This window comes from Hypanus sabinus, chromosome X1, assembly GCF_030144855.1.
Source record: "Hypanus sabinus isolate sHypSab1 chromosome X1, sHypSab1.hap1, whole genome shotgun sequence".
Lineage (NCBI taxonomy): Eukaryota > Metazoa > Chordata > Chondrichthyes > Myliobatiformes > Dasyatidae > Hypanus > Hypanus sabinus.
Window position 1 is genome coordinate 21481391 of NC_082738.1, and position 20151 is coordinate 21501541.

General features: G+C 43.2%; 1 protein-coding gene across 11 annotated transcripts in view; it reads right to left on the reverse strand.

The window, feature by feature from the left end:
- Window positions 1-20151, reverse strand: part of LOC132384676 (sodium channel protein type 8 subunit alpha-like) — a 231184-nt gene that overhangs the window by 73051 nt on the left and 137982 nt on the right. For all 11 annotated transcript variants that reach the window (XM_059956036.1, XM_059956034.1, XM_059956037.1 and 8 more), the window contains one exon: window positions 12466-12598. In XM_059956036.1, the coding sequence (XP_059812019.1) occupies window positions 12466-12598 (133 nt within the window). The remainder of the gene's footprint in view (window positions 1-12465; window positions 12599-20151) is intronic.

Below are 20151 nucleotides of genomic sequence, written 5' to 3' on the forward strand. Positions count from 1 at the left end.
TTTTTTAGATGGTATTTGAGCTGTGCCTAGCCACACAGTCATGGGTGTAGAGAGAGTAGAGCAGTGGGCTAAGCATACACCAGAGTTGGTTGTCAGCAAGGTGGAGATGACGTTTCCAATCTGCACAGACTGTGGTCTTCCAGTTCGGAAGAAGAGGATCCAGTTGCAGAGGGAGGTACAGAGGCCCAGGTTCTGGAGTTTTTCAATCAGAACTGTAGGATTTTTGTGTGTTTAACACTGAGCTGTAATCAATAAATAGCATCCTGACATGGATATTTGTACTGTCGAGGTGATCCAAGGCCACATGAAGACCCAATGAGATTGCATCCGCTGTAGACCTATTGTGGCGATGGTCAAATTGCAGTGGGTCCAGGTCCTTGCTGAGACAGGAGTTAATTCTAGCCATAACAAACCTCTCAAAGTATAGATTATCGCCATAGATGCAAGTGCTACTGGATAGTTATTCAGGCAGCTCACGCTGCTCTTCTTGGGCACCGGTATAATTGTTGCCCTTTTGAAACAGGTGGGAACATCCAACCGTAGCAATGAGATATTGAAAATATTTTTGAACATCTAGTTGGTTGGCACATTTTTTTCAGAGCCTAATCGGGTATTCCATCGGGACCTGACACCTTGCAAGGGTTCACCTTCTTGAAAGACAGCCTGACATTGGGCTCTGAGACAAAAAATTACTGTGTCACTGGATGCTGCAGGGATCCGCATAGCTGTGGTTTTATTCTCCCTTTCAAAATGAGCATAGAAGGCAATGAGCTCATCTGGTAGTGAAACATCGCTGCCATTCACGATGTTTGGTTTTGCTTTGTAGGAAGTAATATCCTGCAAACCTGCCAGAGTTGGCGTGCATCCGATTTCACCTCCAACCTCATTTGAAATCATTCCTTAGCTCTTGAAATAGCCCTCGGCAAGTCCCTGGTTTTCTCATACAGACCTAAGTCATCAGACTTAAATAACACAGATCTAGTCCTGAGCAAACTACAAACCTCCTGGCTCATATACAACTTTTGGTTTGGCTATGTGCAGAAAGTTCTCGCAGGCACACACACATCCACACAGGTTTTTAATGAAGTCAGCGAAAGCTGTGGCATACTCATTCAGACTCAAAGATGAATCCCCGAATACAGTCCAGTCGACTGATTCAAGGCAGTCCTATAAGCACTCCTGCACACCCCTTGTCCATACATTCTTGGTCCTCACTGCTGGTGCTGCAGTCTTCAGTCTCTGCCTATACTCAGGGAGTAGAAGTACAGCCAGGTGATCAGACTTTCCAAACTGTGGGCGTGGGATAGCACAGCAAGTGCTCTTGATGGTGATGTAACAATGATCCAATGTGTTGTTTCCCTTGGTACTACAAGTGATTTGTTGGTAATAATTACTTAGAGACTTTTTCAAGCTGGCCTGGTTAAAATCCCCCAAAATGATGGGGAAGTCATCAGGATGCACTGTTTCATGCCTGTTGATTATGTCGCTCAGTTTGTCTAGAGCCTGCTGTACACTGGCCTGAGGTGGGATGTGCACTGCTACCAAGATAATTGCTGAAATCTCCCGCAGCAGATAAAATAAATGACACTTGATTGCTTGGTGAGCAGGACTGGGATAGCACCGGCACGCTTGCGCACCACAAGGAGTTGATTGATGAAGCTTACCCCCCCCCCCTCCTCTGCCTTTGAAAGACTCAGCAGTCCTATCCTGATGGTGTATTGTGAAGCCAGCCAGTTGTACCACTGCATCTAGATGGTAGGGGCTAACCAAGATTCCATGAAACAAAAAAAAAACACAACAGGTCATAATGTCCCTCTGGTACAGCACTCTAGCTCAAAGATCATCAGTTTTATTTACCAGAGACTGTATGTTTGCCAGCAAGATAGTCGGTATTGGAAGTCGAAATCCATGCTTCCTCAGGTGAACTTTTAGACTAGAGTGACGTCCTCTCTTCCACTAGTTCTCCCAAGTTCCTTCTTAAACTCTTCTCTGTATACCTTGCAACTCCTCAGAGCCCTTTCTGACCTCTGCACTCTAAATCTTAAGTATGCTTTTTTTCCTTTTGACTGAATGTTCCACATCTCTTGTCAACTGCAGCTACTTCACCTTACCATCCTTTCCCTGCCTAAATGGGACAAACCTACCCAGAAACCCAAGCAAGTGCTCCCTAAACAACCCACACAGTTGCATCGTGCATTTCCCAGAGCACAATTGACTCCCTATTTACGCTCCCATATTCCTATCTTATAGAATCCTAATTCTCCCTCCCCCAAATAAATACTTCTCCATACCATCTGCTCCTATCCCCATGCAAAGCTACGCTAAAGGTCAGGGAGTTGTGGTCAGTCTCCGAAATGTTCATCCACCAAGAGATCTGGCATCTGATCAGGTTCATTGCCGAGTACGAGATCCAATATGGCCTCTCCGCTAGTCAGCCTGTCTACGTATTCAGTCAAGAATCCCTCCTGGGCTCACTAATAAATTCTGCTCCCTCTAAATATTTTTCACTGAAGTGGCAATCATTATTAAGGAAGTTGAAATCACCCATGACAACAACCCTGCTATTTTTGCATCTTTCCAAAATCTGCATCCCAATCTGTTCCTCAGTGCTGCTGTTGTAATTGAGGGTCTACAGAGTTCAGAATTCAAAGTTCAAAGAAAATTTATTATCAAAAGTACATATATGTCACCACATATATCCCCGAGGTTCATTTTCTTGTGAGCAGACACAGTGAACACAAGAGACATAATAAAATCAATGAAAACTTACCTAACAGGCAACAAACTGTGCTAATACAAAATAATAATAAATAAATAAAGCAATAAATATCAAAAACATGAGATGGCAGAGTCCTTGAAAGCAAGTCCATAGGCTGCAGGAATAGTTCAGTAGTGGGTGAGTGAAGTTATCCTCTCTGGTTCAAGATCCTGATGGTGAGGAGTAATTACTGTTCCTGAACCTGATAGTGTGGGTGCAGCAGCAAGAAGAGAGCATGACGTGGGTGGTGGGGTCCTTGATGATGGATGCTGCTTTCCTGCGACAGTGCTCCCTGTAGATGTGCTCAATGGTGGGGAGGGCTTTACCCGTGAAGGCTGGGCCAGATCCATTACTTTCTGATGGATTTTTCATGAAAAGGCAATTGTATTTCCATACCAGGCCGTGTTGCAAATAGTCAATATACTCTCCATCACACATCTATAGGCATTTGTCAAAGTTTTAGATGTCATGCTGAATCTTCCCAAACTTCCAAGTTGAGGTGCTGTGGTGCTTTCTTCATGATGGCACTTATTTGCTGAACCAGGGGAGATCGTCTGAAATGTTAACACCAGGGAATTTAAAGTTGCTGACCCCTTCCACCTCTGATCCCCTGATAAGGACTGGCTCATGGACCTCTGGTTTCCTCTTCCTGAAGTCAATACTCAGCTCCTTGGTTTTGCTGACACTGAGTTGTTGTCGTGACACTACTGAGCCAGATTTTCAGTCTCCCTCTTATATGCTGATTCATCACCACCCAAAGACAATGGTATCATCATCAAACTTAAATAAGGCATTACAGCTATGATTAACTTCACAAACACAAGTATAAAGTGAGCAGAGCAGGGGGCAAAGGACACAGGCTTGTGGTGCACCTGTGCTGATGGAGATTGTGGAGGAGATGTTGTTGCCAATCCAAACTGACTGGGGTCTGCAGTGAGGAAATCAAGGATTCAATTGCACAAGGAGTTATTGATGCCAAGGACTTGAAACTTGTTGATTAGTTTTTATGGGATGATAGCACTGAATGCTGAGCTGTTGTCAATGAAGAACATCCAGATGTGTGCATCTTTGCTGCCCAGATATTCCAGGGTTGAGTAAAGAGACAAGGAAATGGCACCTGCTGTAGATCTGTTGCACCAATAAATAAATTGGAGTGGATCCCAGTTGCTTCTCAGGCAGGAGTTGATATGTTTCATCACCAACCTCTCCAAACACTTCATCACAGAGGTGAAGGTCCAACTAGATGATGGTCATTGAGGCAGGTTACCTTGTTCTTCTTAAGCACCAGTGTAATTGAAGCCTGCTTGAAGTTGGTGGGTACTTAAGTCTGCTGAAGTGAGAGGTTCAATAGTTCCATTTACCATCAGAGAAATGCGTACAATATACAACCTGAAATTCATTCTTTGGTGGACACTCCAACCAGTTGACCAGCACTGGTCTTAAGTACTTGGCCAGGTACCCCATCTGGGCCTAATGCTTTCCATAGAATCACCCTCCTGAAGGATGCTCTCACACTGACCTCAGAAATCACAGGGTCATCGGGGGTTGCGGAAGCTTGTGAATGTTCCTCCTTGTTTTGACGGTCAAAGCAAGCAGAGAAGACATTGAGTTCATCTGGAATGAAGCTTTGTTGTCATCTATGTCGCTTGGTTTCACTTTTAAAGTGGTAATAACATTCAAGCCCTGCCGCAGTTGTCAAGCACCTTTCAGTGATTTAGGTTTGGTCTGGAATTGCCACTGACAATGGCTTTCTGGAGATTGTACCTGGACCTCTTGTATCTTACTTGATCGCCAGACCTAAATGCCTCTAATCTGACCCTTCACAGATCGCTGATCTCCTGGTTCATCCAGGGCTTCTAGTTGGGAAGACGCTGAAAGGTTTTGTGCAGATATATTTGTCTATGACTGTTCTTATAAAGTCCTTGACAACTGTGGTATATTAATTCAGATCCTCAGATGAGTCCTTGAATGTGGCCCAGTCAACCGACTCAAAGCAATCCCACAGGCGTTCCTTTGCTTCCTGCGACTACCTCTTTGCTGTCCTCATCTCTGGAGCCTTGCTCTTTAGCTTCTGTCCATATGTAGGTGGGTAGGAGGACAGCCAAGTGATCCGATTTACTGAAATGCAATTTAGGGATGGATTAGTAGGTAATCCTAATCATAGTATATCTGTGATTGAATGAGATGGGACCCCTGATGCTGCCAATTATATGTTGATGATAATTGGGCAGAGATTTCTTCAGACAAGCCTGATTGAAGTCCCCAGCAATGATTTGAAAAGCATCAGGGGAGGCTGTTTACTTGCTGCTGGCAGCATTCAATATCTCGAGTGCCTGCTTAAGATTGGCCTTTGGTGGCATGGAAACTGTGGTCAGGATCACGGACAGAACTCCCTTGACAAGTAGAACTGTTGGAACTTAATTGTTAGATGCTTCAAGTTGGTGGGGGGGGGGAAGGGGGCGGCATGAGTACAACAAAGCCACCATGTCTGAATACCACAAAGAGTTTATCATGAAACACAGTCCCCCAATCTTTGGTTTCTCTAAATCAGAAGACCAGTCCATCCTATGTCTCAGGAAGCCCTCAGGTCTTATCAATGTATTTGGCACATCCAGAGTGAGCCATGTCTCCATGAAACACAACACAGCAATTTTGCATTTCACTCCCATACAGCAATCTTCCCGTAGGTCATCAGTCTTGTTCTCCAGTGACTACATTTGCTAATAAGATGCTGGATAAAGGAAATTTCATTCCTTTTTAGTCTAGCTTGGAGCTCTCCCCTCCCTTTCGTATGGCCATGGTGATGTACCATCTTCTGCTTAAAAGTATCACACCTGGACCCTTGAGAGTTAAGTCCACCAAGTCCTTAAGTAGATAATGAAATCACTAACTCATTAAGATGGTTCCAAACTACATTACTTAAAGGTAAATTACAGGCTGCAGATTCCAGTGAACATAATCAGAAGTATATTTAGAAGCTTTGTAAGCTGCCTGCAGCACATCGCTGTAGTTCACCAGCGCCATCTCGTCTTTCAGTGATTGCTCCTTTCCTGTTTCTGACTTCCAACCACACTGACTCAGGTGACGATCCTTCCAAAAGATTGTCCCAATCTGAGACACCCTGGACCCTGGTACCTGGGAGGCAACATACCACCCGAGTTTCTTTTACATCCACAAAATCTCCTGTCTGTTCTATTTACTATTGAATTCCCTATCACCACATCACTCCTCCTCTCCCCACTTCCCTTGAGCCAGAGCCAGACTCAGTGCCAGAGACCCAGTTTGGATGTAACCCCTTCCCCCTCAACAGTATCTAATCTGATGTACTTACAATTTAGGGGTATGTCCACAGGGGTGCCTATTCCCTTTCCCTCTCCTGACGGTCACCTAGCTACCTGCCTCCTGCAACTTTGGTGTGATTATCTCCCTGTAGCTCCTGTCTATGAACTCTTCATTCTCCCCAAATGATCTGTAGGCCATCCAACTCTTGCTCCCTAACATGATCTCTAAGGAGCTGCAACTATATGGAGTTCTTGCAGATGCAGCAGTCTGGGAGACTGGGACCCAGGTCTCCGACATCTTGCAAGAGGAGTACATCACTTCTTAGGGATGCGTTCTTGGTACTCTAGCAAGGAACTAATAGATAAATAAAAGAAATTTGACAGAAACCTTGGCCTAGACACTGCATCTCCTGACCTTAACCAAAGCCACAGTTCCCCACTCTAACCCTGTCCCACTCCAACAATGGCTGTTCTGCTTAAATTTAATTTCTTTTAATTGGCCTTTGACATATGTCTAATAATCCAAACAATCACAAACTCTGCGTCAAGTCCAGACAGGCTGTGCTCATTTTTAGTGCATTTAATATTGGCTGCAAAATGATGAGTGTTGCTTTGAGAATGTATTGTCATATAATTAACTGCTCTTGGGTTGAAAGAATCGCATATGGAGTCTTATTTTCTTTCTTTTGAGATAAAGCACAGTAACAGGCCCTTCTAGCCCAATGAGCCAACGCTATCCATGTGATTAATTAATCTACTAATCCATACATCTTTGGAATGTGTAGGAGAAACCCAGAGGAAACCCATGCAATTGTGGGGAGAATATACTAACTCCTTCCAGACAGCAGTGGAGTGGCACTGTGCTACCATGCTGAACCCTTGGTCATGCTCTGAAAGCCCCTCATCCACCAGTTTACACAAAGAATCCAGACCCTACATAATTTGATTTTTACCTTGGATGAAATCACAGCACGTTATGCACTGTCCTTGCCCAATGTTCAGACGTATATTTCCAGCAAGGAGACTGCTAGAAAGGCTGTCGGAAGTACTCTTTAGTTTCAAGCTACCGTGGCATCAAAGCTGCTACACTGCCCAGTTTGATTAACTCTGATTGGTACAAAGAAATGAGCTTGGATTGCAAAATTTTGTGACCGACTCTGGGGGAGGCAAACTTCTTGATCTTCATTATCTGCTGTTGAATAAGAAGTGATGGTGGCGCTAAATGGCAACTCCTTTGTTTGCATCTTTGGAAACAGCTCTACTTCCATCTTTAATATCTTTATTTTTCCCTTTCAGGGTTCTTTTGAAGACCCTGACCTGGAGTTACACACTGACTACAGTTCTTTGAGGGAATGGGACCTGTCTAATGACTCGGTCTAAGAGTATGGCTCGGCTTTGGAGGCCTAGGATCTCGGGGCTCTGGAGAGGGGCGGATCAAAGGTTGCTGTCATGGCAGGATACCCATGTGTCATTGGAGGAGTTGGAATATCTATGGCTGTGTGCCCGGAGACTCAAGATCTTTGGGCACAGGACTCGATAAAAGTGACACAACGAACTTTTAACATCGTAAACCAGCAAGTTGTTTGTTATGTCTCCCCTCTTGCTGTGAAACGGAGACAGCTCATTCTCCTTTATGAGAGAGAGAGTGAGTGAGAGTGAGAGAGAGAGAGTGAGACAGCGAGTGAGACAGCGAGTGAGACAGAGAGTGAGACAGAGAGTGAGACAGAGAGTGAGACAGAGAGTGAGACAGAGAGTGAGACAGAGAGTGAGACAGAGAGTGAGACAGAGAGTGAGACAGAGAGTGAGACACACACACTGTGGTATGTCGAATGCTGGGTGAACAACGTAGTCTTTGCAGTACTGCAAGTCTGTGTCTTAACTGTTGCTTTTGCTCATGCTTGGGTGCTCGGTGACAGGTACCGATGCTTTATTTTTGCTGGTGGTGTGGGAGGAGTGGAGGGGGGGGATTGTTGCTTGCTGCTGCTTACACGTGGGAGGGAGGGGAGCTGGGGGAGACTTTGGGGTTCTAACATTTAATTGTCATTCATTCTTTCGGGAACTCCTCTGTTTTGGTGGATGTTTGTGAAGAAAAAACATTTCAGGATGTATATTGTATACATTTCTCTGACCTTTGAAACTTTTTAAACCTGTCTAGGTATCCTAAAATTATTGAGTGCTAAAACACACAAAACGCTGGAGGAACTCAGCAGGTCTGGCAGCATCTATGGAAAAAAGTACAGTCAATGTTTCAGGCGAAACCCTTCGGCAGGACCCTAGCTTTGAGTGCTAACCCCAGCTTTAATGGAAGTGAACTGTGTATACAGTTCTGGGGGTGGGGGTGGGGTGGAGTATGCTAGAGGAAAGAAGCATTTTAAAACCATAGTTTATTTTCTCAGCGACAGCATTTAGACCAACTCATCTTGTCGGTTTTGATCCATCTGGTGGCAGTTTTCCTAGCACTGAGTCACACCTAACTTATTGTTAAGGGCAAGTCACTGTAACAATGCTTGATTCTGTCATCTCAAAGTTCAAAGTAATATTTATTTTACTTCATTTTTCTTCCCTTAGAGATACAACACAGTAACAGGCCCTTCTGGCCACCCAATTACACCCATGTGATCAATTAATGCATATATTAATATATACTATCTTGAGATCATTTTCTTGTTGGTATTTACAAGGAAAAAAGAAATACAACTGAATTTTACAAAAAGCTATACAAGGACTGACAAATAACCAATCTGCAAACACCATTACAACTTTGGGCGCTAGAGTTCAGAGTTCAATTCTGACTCCATTTGTAAGAATTTGGTACATCCTTCCCGTGAATGTGTGGGTTTCCTCCAGATGCACCGGTTTCCTCGCACATTCCAAAGACGTACCGGTTAGTAGGTTAATCGGTCATGATAAATTGTCCTGTGATTAGGCTAGGGTTAAATAGCTGGGCAGTGCAGCTTGGTGGGCTGGAAGGGCCTACTCCGCATTGTGTCTCTAAATGAAATAAATAAAAACAAAATTAAAAAAGATAAATTATGCAAATAAAAATAATACTGAGAACACAAGTTATAACGAGTCCTTGAAAGTGAGCCTGGAGGTCGTAGGATCAGAGTAGTGGTGAGTGAAGTTATCCATTCTGCTTCAGGAGCCTGATGGTTGTAGGGTAATAACTGTTTCTGAACCTGGTGATGTTGGACCTCAGACTTCTGCTGTACCTCCTGCCCAATGATAGTAGCAAGAAGAGAACATGAACTGAATAGTCTTTGATGGATGCTGCTTTCCTGTGGCAGTGCTCCATGAAAATGTACTCAGTGCTGGGGAGGACTTTATCTGTAGCCTTTTCTGTTCTTGGGCATTGGTGTTTCCATACCAGGCCGTGATGCAACCAGTCAGGATATGCTCCACTGTGCATTTGTAGAAGTTTGCTAAAGTTTTTGGTGACGTGCCGAATCTATGTTAACTTCTAAGAAAGCAGAGGTGCTATCATGCTTTCTTTGCAATGACACTTAAGAGCTGGACCCAGGACAGATCCTCTGGTATGTTAACGCCAAGGAATTTAAAGCTACTGACCCCCTTCACCTCCAATCCCCTAATGAGGACCGGTTAATGGACCTCCGACTTCTTTTTCCTGTAGTCGATAATCAGATCTTTAGTTTTGTGGACATTGAGTGAAAGACTGTGGAGGCGCCACTAAACCAGATTTTCAATCTGCCCCCTATATGCTGATTCACCGTCACTTTTGATTCGGCCAATGACAACAAACTTAAATATGACATTAAATATGACTTAGCCACACAATCATAAGTGTAAAACTAGTAGAGCAGGGAGCCAAGCACAAAGCCCTGTGGTGCACCTTTGCTGATGGAGATCATGGAGGAGAAGTTGCCAATCTGAACTGAGGTCTGCATGTGAGGAAATCAAGGATCCCATTGTACAGGGAGGTACCAAGGCCCAAGTCTTGGAGCTTAGTGATAAATTTTGAGGGGATGATTGTGTTGAATGCTGAGCTGCAGTCAATGAAGAACATCCTGATATATGCACTTTCACTGTCCAGGTGTTTCAGAGCTGAGGGAAGAGCCAATGAAACAGTTGAGCTGCTGTGACTGTAGGCAAAATGAGGTGGATCCAAGTCACTTTTCAGGCAGAAGTTAACAAACTTCATGACCGACCTCTTGAAACACTTCATCATAGTGGATGCAAGTGCAACTGGATGATAGTCAATGAGGTAAGTAGCCATGTTCTTCTTCATTGATGGATGATTGAAGCCTGCTTGAAACAGGTAGGTACCTCAGACTGCCAAAGCGAGAGGTTGAAGATGTCAGTAAACATTCTATCTAGTTGATTAGCAGAAGGCCTCAGTACTTGCTCAGATACACTGTCTGGGCCAGGTGCTTTCCTTTCTCTGTATCGATACACACCACGGTCCCAGCAGGGGTTAATGGAGTAGGAGCTACATGGAATTTTTTTTTAATCATCCTACACAGGGGCACAAATCATTAAAAGCAATTCATAGGCCAAGGTTTTCCATGGTACCGTTTCAGATACTTCGTGTCACTTGGAGTTGTATAACATAGTAAAACATTGATTCTGACCAGAGAAATGTGCGGCCCTAACGAACCCAAATTGTATTCATGACAGTACGCATATGCAGGCACACTTATGGAATTGAATGGAAGGTCAATGTGGTAAATACATTCTGGTAAACAGCAACACAAGTTTAATCAGCTTTTAACAGAAGCACCTGGAGTGCACTGCCAGGGTGGACATGAAAGCAGATACAATAGCAATGCTTAAGAAGCTCTTACACAGGCACATGCAATATGCAGGGAGTGAAGGGATATGGACCATATGCAGGCAGAAGGGGTTTTATCAGGACCAGCACAGACATTATGGGCTGAAGGGCCTGTTTCTGTGCTGTACTATTGTATATTCTAAGGCACTTCACGGAAGTGATTATCAAACAAAACTTTACATATCTGGACGAGTGATGAGAAAGAAACTTCGTTATGGAGGATGGCTGTAAGTGGAGAATTAAAGGCACTGAAGCAGAGAGACTTGAGGGAATTCCTGAGCTTGCAGACTTGGTAGCCAAAAGCATGGCTGCCAATAGTGGAGCAATTAGACCTTGGGACAATCAAGAAATCAAAATTCTCAGCTGGATGGCAAGGTGAAGTTGCAGATAGGAAAGGGCAAGGCCATGTAAGTATTTGGAAGCAAGGACGAGAATTCTCCAGGCTAATAATTCACTCCGTCTTGGACTCTCCATCCGCAAGTTTGCCAATATTCCTCATCTCCCAACAGACAGACCAAAAGTAAAATATCAGGTAGACTTTGCTTTACAAGCTATATGTGGGCTTTCCTTATTAATAAAATATAATGCTCAAGATCAATTGCAAAAATGTACATGCTTAATATTATCAAAATAAGGCAAGACAATTACTAATATTCTTGTTACAAGGCAGCATTATTTCAATAAGAGGACTTTTTTGTTTAAATTACTCAATTCAAATGTAGATTTTTAGATCTAATCCAGGATCCAGGAATAGCCCAGAGTCAGTCCAGCTAAAAATACTGCAACAAGTCAAAGAGTAGGAATTGCACTATACTGTACCCTAGCCACCTTTATCTATAATCACTGTATTGGCTCCACTAGCTCTTAAAGTTTCTCTCACAATGCATCCATAAAGGTCGAGTCTATTCTGAGGCATTTGTTAGTGCTGCTATGATGCTTGCAGTCAGTGTGGGATTTCATTTCAGTACAGCCCACAACAGCATGACTAAAATTAGCAATTGTAGGGACTAAGGGCAAAAATGTGGGTTATTATACTGGACAACAGAAGCAAAGGAAGAATCACCAACTTGAGAAACTGCACTACCTTTGTGTGATGGCTTCTTATCAATTAAATGCCTGAACACGTTGAAACTGAAAGCATTCTGGATTTGGTGCATCTGCTGTTTTTAAATCAAACTAGCTCACTAGGTGCTATATTTTAATGACAGGTCATCTGCATGTGGATAAAACAATGCCATTACTGGTCTGTTCTCACTCAAGTATTGACACTGAGGTTGTCCTATTAGACATCACCTTGCTAGCTTGAAATGATGGCAACTCTCTCAGTTCATAGGATCTATGAGAAAGAACAAGGCAATTGACTTCTGCTTCCAAGAGCAGCCAATGCTGAGTGAATGACAAACTCACTGTTGATTGCAATTTGATACTGTAAAACTATTATCTTATATATACTTAGTTCAGAAGTTTGAGCAGCAATTAGAAACAGAAACGGATAAATGGATTCTCTTAAGATGGCACCATTTGCATTGTGAAGCATTGCAAGAACAGAGTGGCACCATTATTATTGAATAGCAGACACATTTTAACCCCCTGAAGTTCACCCACCAAGAAATGAAGAAAACATGCATTCTACATACCTTCCAGTGTGTTAGTCAAAACACTTAAAACACTATTCGCTCTATCTTTCCTCCCAAAAGACGCATTCAACTGGTCCATGGAAACCAGGAGGGAGCCAGAAAGTTTCTTTTTGCTGTCTATTTCAGTGGTAGGCTGCAAGCAGTTAAAGTGAAATTAGTAGAGTTTCAAACATTTCTTTTTAAATGATAATAAATGGCAGTGTGCAGCTTGCATGCTTCAACCAGAGATCAGCAGGTGAGGAGAGGACAGGTTTCAAGTTTCAGTTCAGTACAGCAAACAGCAACCATCAAGGAAAGCATTGTTCACTAGCGTGGCTAAGTTTTTCACCTTGCATTTATGTTCAGCTTTCCATTTTTATAAACAAGTAATCCAAAATATTTTGTTGCAATCAGAGATACTCAGAAGTTGTGGCACAACATTTGGCCAGTCATAAAAAGGAGAAAAAAGAGCTACATTCAAAGAAATTACATTATTTCAATTCATGACTTTCAATATTGTTATTAACAATGTGCATAATACTTCTACTTGATAACTAATTCAATGTATAAAAATTTTGAAACTCCCCGATTATGGTTCAACCTTCTTCCCCAAGTATTGTTCAAACTAAAGTCATTCATTACCTTGAGCACTGGTTTCATCAATGTCTTTCCTGTGTCCATTCTTGATTAAACCCAGACCTCAGTCTCACATATTCACCTCTACCAAAAACCCACACATGCACCATTATTCCTGGAATTCAACCTAAATAACCTTGCCCCAGCCTTTAACTCCCTCCTCTTCATACAGATCTTCTGCCATGTATTCCAAAACTTTCACTTACTCTGCTCCACCATCGGAAGGCAGATTGCCAGTTACCACACACTTACCCGCTTTGCAATCTCTCCCAATCTTTCAACCATCTTTTCTACAGAATCTGCCTTTACAAAGGAAATTCACCTGACTAGATGTGCTTACTGTCAATGGCAGCATTTTTCATTTGATGGTCATTTTACCTTAAGTATTGTGAATTAATTTACAAAAAGACAAGGAATGCTTAATGAACCTAAACTGCAACAAACAGCTGGTGAAGAAATTAGACTGAAAATGTATATTCCCTTTCTGCCTCTTGCAGAACTCTGATGTGAATATCAAAGCTTCAGTGTGCTCCACCTACTGTTCCAGACACAAAATGGAGACATTTAGTCATAATTTCCTACCCATTTCTGCCTTCCTACCACCACTTACACACCTATAGCCAAATTTTATCACTCCCAAAGGTATGGCACTGAGATCAAAGCTTGCTAGAAACAACAGAAGTATAATTGTAGACATTGAGTACTGCATACAAAATGCTGGAGGAACTCAGCAGGTCTGGCAGCATCCATGGAGAAGAATAAAGATTCAACATTTCAGACCGAGACCTTTCGTCAGGACTGGAAAGGAAGGAGGAAGAAGCCAGAATAAGGTGGGGGAAGGGGGGAAGAGGGAGGAATACAAGTTAGGTGATAGGTGAAGGTAGGTGGGTGGTTGAGGGTGGGGGGGTTGAAATGAGAAGCTGTGAGGTGATAGGTGGCAAAGGGCTGAAGGAAGAGGAATCTGAAAGGAGAGAAGAGTGGACCGTGGGAGAAAGGGAAAGAGGAGGGGCATCAGAGGGAGACGATAGGTAGGTGAGGAGAAGGGGTAAGAGAGGAGCCAGCAAGAGGAATGGAAAAGGAGAGTTGGGGGAGGGAAGAGAAATTACCTAAAGTTGGAGGAATTGATGTTCATGCTGCCAGATCACAAGCTACTCAAATTTTGTGCGTTACTGCTGCCAAAATAACTGTGGTGGTTAAAAAAAGTGAAGGCAGGCAATTGGCCCCTTCTACCTGCTGTGCATTCAATGAGATCATGGCTGATTTCTTTTATATCTCCTATAATCTCTCAATTCTCTTAATATCCAAAAAATTATTCTGTTTTGATTTACTCAAGGGTGTTTTTTTTTGGCAGCTCTCTGAACCTTCAACAAGGACTTGTATCCTCTCTGCAAACTCTACCTCATGCACTTGATTGGAAATGCATTATCAGCTTTGGAATGTCCTGCAGCAGTTATCATTTACTTCCATACCACCACCTTCCTAGACAAGCTCTAACAAGGTTAGGAGCACCATCTGAATCGTGCACTTATTGCTGTCTTTCATAGATACCGTGAATTTCCTTCAATTCCTTCCTAATGAAAGACCTTCAAAGCACTGTCATAACTGCAAGCAGCAAATAACCCAGCCACCATCTCCGGAACTTGACGAAGCAGCCTTGCTATAACCGTTCAACGCAATCAATTTAACCAAGTATTTATGTAGATTGACAGAATTTTCATTCTCAACTTTGGAGATAAGAATTCTCTTAAGTCACACACATAAAATGCCGGAGGAACTCAGCAGGTCAGGCAACATCTATGGAAAGGAACAAAGGTGGTATCTGTGGGATGGTTCATTTTGTTAGAACTTCTCTTTTACTGTCTGACCGGGTGCTCTCATCATCTTACATCAAGGGCAATATGATCTACCATTTTATAGTTTTGAGAGTTTGCTCCAATTTACAGGTGGAACATATACTCTATATGAAAGTAAAGTCATTGAAAGGCAGTTGAAAATTAGAACTGATGGTGCTCAAAATTTATAACATGACCCATCAGCATGTGTACAGAGGACAGGCAGCTCATGATTCAGATGGATATTTTTGGTTGCAAGTTGGGATACTTTATCACTATTGGCTCACTACAATGTGTGTGGCGACTGGCTAGTTGTGAAGGTCCACCTGCAAGTAGGGGCCAGCAGCAGGTGGATGCTTTCTTTAAACACATTCTTAATTCAGCCATGTAATTGGGGAATGCTAGCATGGCCAAGAATTGAATAGTTTGCCAGGCTATTCCAAAGGCAGCTCCAGAGTTCTGGGTCTGGAGTCATGCATTGGCTAAAGATTACAAAATGGCATGACCTGTCCCGCTTGATAACTATTTCTGATCCCAGATTTGTTTTATTAATTGAATTTCCCAACTGCTATAGGAGAGGGAATGGACTAGGGATTCAAACCCGTGACCCTGGTTATTACCTCAAGAACACGGCATCTATCATTGAGGATTTCCACCATTGGGGTCATGCTGCTACCATCAGTAAGGCAGGAGGTACAGAAGCCTCAATTCATACACCACCAGATTCAGGAAGAGTTACTTCCCCTCAACCATTAGGTTCCTGACCAACCTAAACCACACCTCAGCTCCCACAGACTCCAGCCAATCCTTTGCACTACAATTGGCTTGTCTCAGATTTTTATTTTTGTACCAACGCCTATGTTTTGCACAGTTTTTCTCCCTCCAATGTCTTGTGTTTTGTCTGTATCTATGTGCTTGTGATGCTGTTGCAAGCACGTTTTTCTTTGTACCTGTAACCTCACCGCACTTGTGCATGTGACAATAAATTTACTTGGGACACTAATCCAATCAGTTAACACACTACTCAAACACCCAAGTATAATGGGTGTGCAACATGACTAAGGAATGATGTACATTCCCAATATTTAATTCTGTGTATTTGAGTTATCTTTGCTCAGCTTCATGTTTTTCTGATGCCAGGTGTGTCAGTTATTCACATTGAAATGCACTATCCCCTGTCATTAGTGGCAACAGATTTGCTAACAGTAAACCTAACTGGGAGAGGAAGATCAACAAGCAGGCTAAGCTTTAGACAGTGTTTCACTGGCTCCCAGCAAACACACTCATGCCTGTTTCCAGATTGAAACAATTACTGGAAAGCTCCTGCAGTATCCAAGCCAAATACATCACAAAGCACATGAATAACTATTTAACTGACTGCTTCTTCAGAGCACTTTCTGCCATAGCTCCACAAAAGAGTGATTGAACAGCAGTCCCCCAACAGCACAGAAGACAAACAATATTTTCCAAATAGTCTCCAAAGGAAAGCTGAATGCAGACTGATTCCATCTGTTGGAAGGATAACTGCATATGGCATTGAACAAGCGTTTACATCCAAGTACAATCCTCCTAACTTAAATGTGCCTACTGAAATTATCATTCTGGCCTGGATGTCATGGTGCTCCACTTAATTCTGCCACTTGCATCCACCAGCCCAAGATAGAAGTTTAGGATGAGGAAGGATCTCATTGAAACTCACTGGATGCTGAAAGATCAGGATGTAAGAGGGTTGGGGGTTATGGGGAAAAGATGGGAGAATGCGATTGCAAAAAAACTAACCATGACTGAATGCTGGAGCAGACATGATGGGCCAAATAGCCTAATTCTGTTCTTACATCTTATGGTACAGACAAAGTTTGTGGATAAAAAGATGGAAAAAAATAGAGATGGGAGCCAATCAACTTTTTTTAAAAAAGGAAGAAATCAAGAATATTACAATAGTGCAAGGTTATTAAACATTGGTGTGCAGAGGGATCTGGTTGCATTTGTACATGAGACACAAATTAGGTAGATCAAATTATGAAGACAAACGGAATGTGGACAGGTAGATTGAATACAGGACTTGGAGACTGTATGCAGCTGTGGTTATCTTAACTGTCAAAAGGAAGGCTTAATTTTGAGGTAAAAATTAACTGGATTAATTCTTGCCACAAGGGGCTTGACTTACAAGAAAAGATTGAGCAAGAAAACCCCACTCTTCTCAAGAGTTTAAGAATTAGATGGTAATAATAATAGATGGATGCTGTTCAGATGCTTTTCCTGGTGAGTGAATAAGAAACAGGGATAATTGTCTTGACCATCCAGGACTGAGATGAGGGGGAGTTCATTTTCCAAGGATTGCAAGCATTTGTAATTATTCCATCCCAGAAAGCCAAGAAGGGCAAGGAGTATTTTTGGACTACTGGCAAAAATCGAGGATCGTAGAGTAAGGTGGGGAGGTGCAGGTAAGGTCAATGATCATTCGGCTGTAAGGTTATGCAACAACAGAATAGGGACATGGAGTAATACAGCATGGAGATAGGTCCTTCAGTCTAACTCATCCATGCCAACCTTAAGTTCATACAATCATTAAAATCCTCTCTGTGGACTCTATCTATACTTCCTGCCACAAAGCAACCAGCATGATCAAAGATGCTGGACACTCTCTTTGCTCTCCCATCTGGCAGAATCAAGATGATTCAAGCTGGTGCTGGCAACATGGAGACATTACAGGCTGCACACAAATCTTCTAGATATACCTCTTCTGAACTGTTATCACTGCAATCTGCAGTCTGCTCTTTCCCTTAAAGTAACAAACTTTTAAACTGGCTTAACGAACTCATGGTTCAGTGGATTTAACTCTCAGGAATGCAGGCATGTCACTATTAAGTGGATGAAGGCACATCACCACAGCTGTAGGAGAGGGAGGAGGGGAGGGCTGCAAACCAGACTAAAATGTCTGGGTATGAAACTTTTACCCTGTATTTTGTTAGCAAATGTACAGTCACTGGAGAACAAGATTGAGTAACTGAGGGCAAGACTGCTGTCTCGGAGGGAAATGAGGGATTACTGCTTCCTGTATTTCACAAAGACATGGCTAACTCAAGACATGTTGGATGCATCAATAAGACCTGCAGGCTTTTTGATACACGGGATGGACCAGACTGCTGATTTGGAGAAGGCAAAAGGTGGGGGCTCTGAGTTTCATGATAAATTGTTTGCGGTGCTTGGAGATGGTGGTCTTGTCGCACTCTTGTTCCCCTGACCTGAAACATCTAATGATTAAATAGCAACCATTCTCCACACCAAGAAAGTTTTCCTCTGTCATCCTGACCACAGTTCACCAAAGGAAGCACTTGTGGTTCTGAGTGCCACCAACAGCAAACAAGAAACAGCCTACCCCAACACCTTTCAAATCATCGTCGGGGACTTCAGTCAGGCTTGTTTGAAGAAATCTCTGCCCAATTATCATCATCACCTGTAGCACCAGGGTTCCAACACACTTGACCGCTGATATACTACCGCAAGGAATGCCGACCGTTTGATCCCTGGACCGCATTTTGGGGAACCTGATCATCTGGCTGAACTCCTCCTACCTGTATACAGGCAGAGGCTAAAGAGATGAGGACAGTGAAGAGTTTGTCCTGGAGCAAAGGCGCGACTACAAGATTGCTTCGAGTCAGCGGACTGGGCCATGTTCAAGGACTCAGAGGATCCGACCAAGTAGGCCATGGATGTCAGCAACTTTATAAAGAAGTTGTAGACGAGTGCGTCCCCACAAAATCATTCAGAGGTTTCCCCAACCAGAAGTCCTGGATGAACTATGAGATTCACAATCTGCTGAGGGCTAGATCAGTGGTGTTCAGGTTTGGCAACCAAATAAGATACACAAGGTTCAAGAACGATCTCTGGAAAGCCATATCATGTGCGAAGTGGCAACTCTGGACCAAACTTGAATTACTGAATGATGCTCTGCAGCGGTGGTAGAGCTTGAATGCTGTCAGCTCCTACAAAGTGAAACCAAGCGACATGGGTTGGCCGAGATGGAGCACCTGACCAACTACTAAAGACCTGAGCTGATCAACTGATTGGAATGTTCACTAATATCTTTATCATCTTGCTTCACAGGTCTTCAAATAGGATTCAATTAAACCAGTGGTGAAGAAGCACTTACACCCTCTGTGAAGTGTTTTGAAAGGTTGGTGATGAAACATGTCAACTCCTGCCTGAGAGGCAACTTGGATCTGCTGGAATTTGCCTACCATCACAACAGAGGCCATCTCATTGGCTCTTCACTCAACCCTGGAACACTTAGTGGAGATGCATACATCAGGATGCTCTTCATTGACAACAGCTCTGCATTCAACATCATTACCCCCTCAGAACTAATCAATAAGCTTCAAGACCTTGGCCTCAAAATCAGCTTATGCAATTAGAGCTTGATTTCCTCACTTGCAGACCCCATTCAGTTCGTATTGGCAACAACATCCCCTCCACGATCTCCATCAGAACAGGTGCACCACAAGGCCCTCTACTCCAGTTGCTTTATACTTGTGACAGTGTGGCTAAGCAGAGCTCCAATGACATATTTAAGTTTGCTGATGACATCACTGTCATTGGTCGAATCAAAGGTGGTGACGAATCAGCATCGAGGAGGGAGACTGACAATCTGGCTGAGTGGTGTCACAACAACAACCTCCCACTCGACGTCAGCAAGACCAAGGAGCTGATTATTGACTTCAGGAGGAGGAAACTGGAGGTCCGTGAGTCAGTCCTCATTGGAGGTGGAGAGGGCCAACAATGTTAAATTCCTCAGTGTTATCATTTCAGAGGATCTGTCCTGGGTCCAGCATACAAGTGCCATTTAGAAGGCAGCACAGCAGTGCCTCTACGTTCTCAGAAGTTTGTGAAGACTCGCCATGTCATCTAAAACTTTGACTAAATTCTGTCGGTGTGTTGTGGAGACAATACTAACTTGTTGCACCACAGCCTGGTATGGAAACAGCAATACCCTTGAATGGAAAAGTCTACAAAAAGTAGTCCATATAGCCCAGTCCATCACGGGTAAAGCCCTACCCCCCATTGAGCACATCTATATGGAACACTGTTGCAGGAAAGCATCATCCATCATCAAGGACACCCACCATCCAAGGCCATGCTCTCTTCTCGCTGCTGGAGGAGGTACAATAGCTTCAGGACTCACAACACCAGGTTCAGGAACAGTTATTGCCCCTCAACCATCTGGCTCTTGAACCAGAGA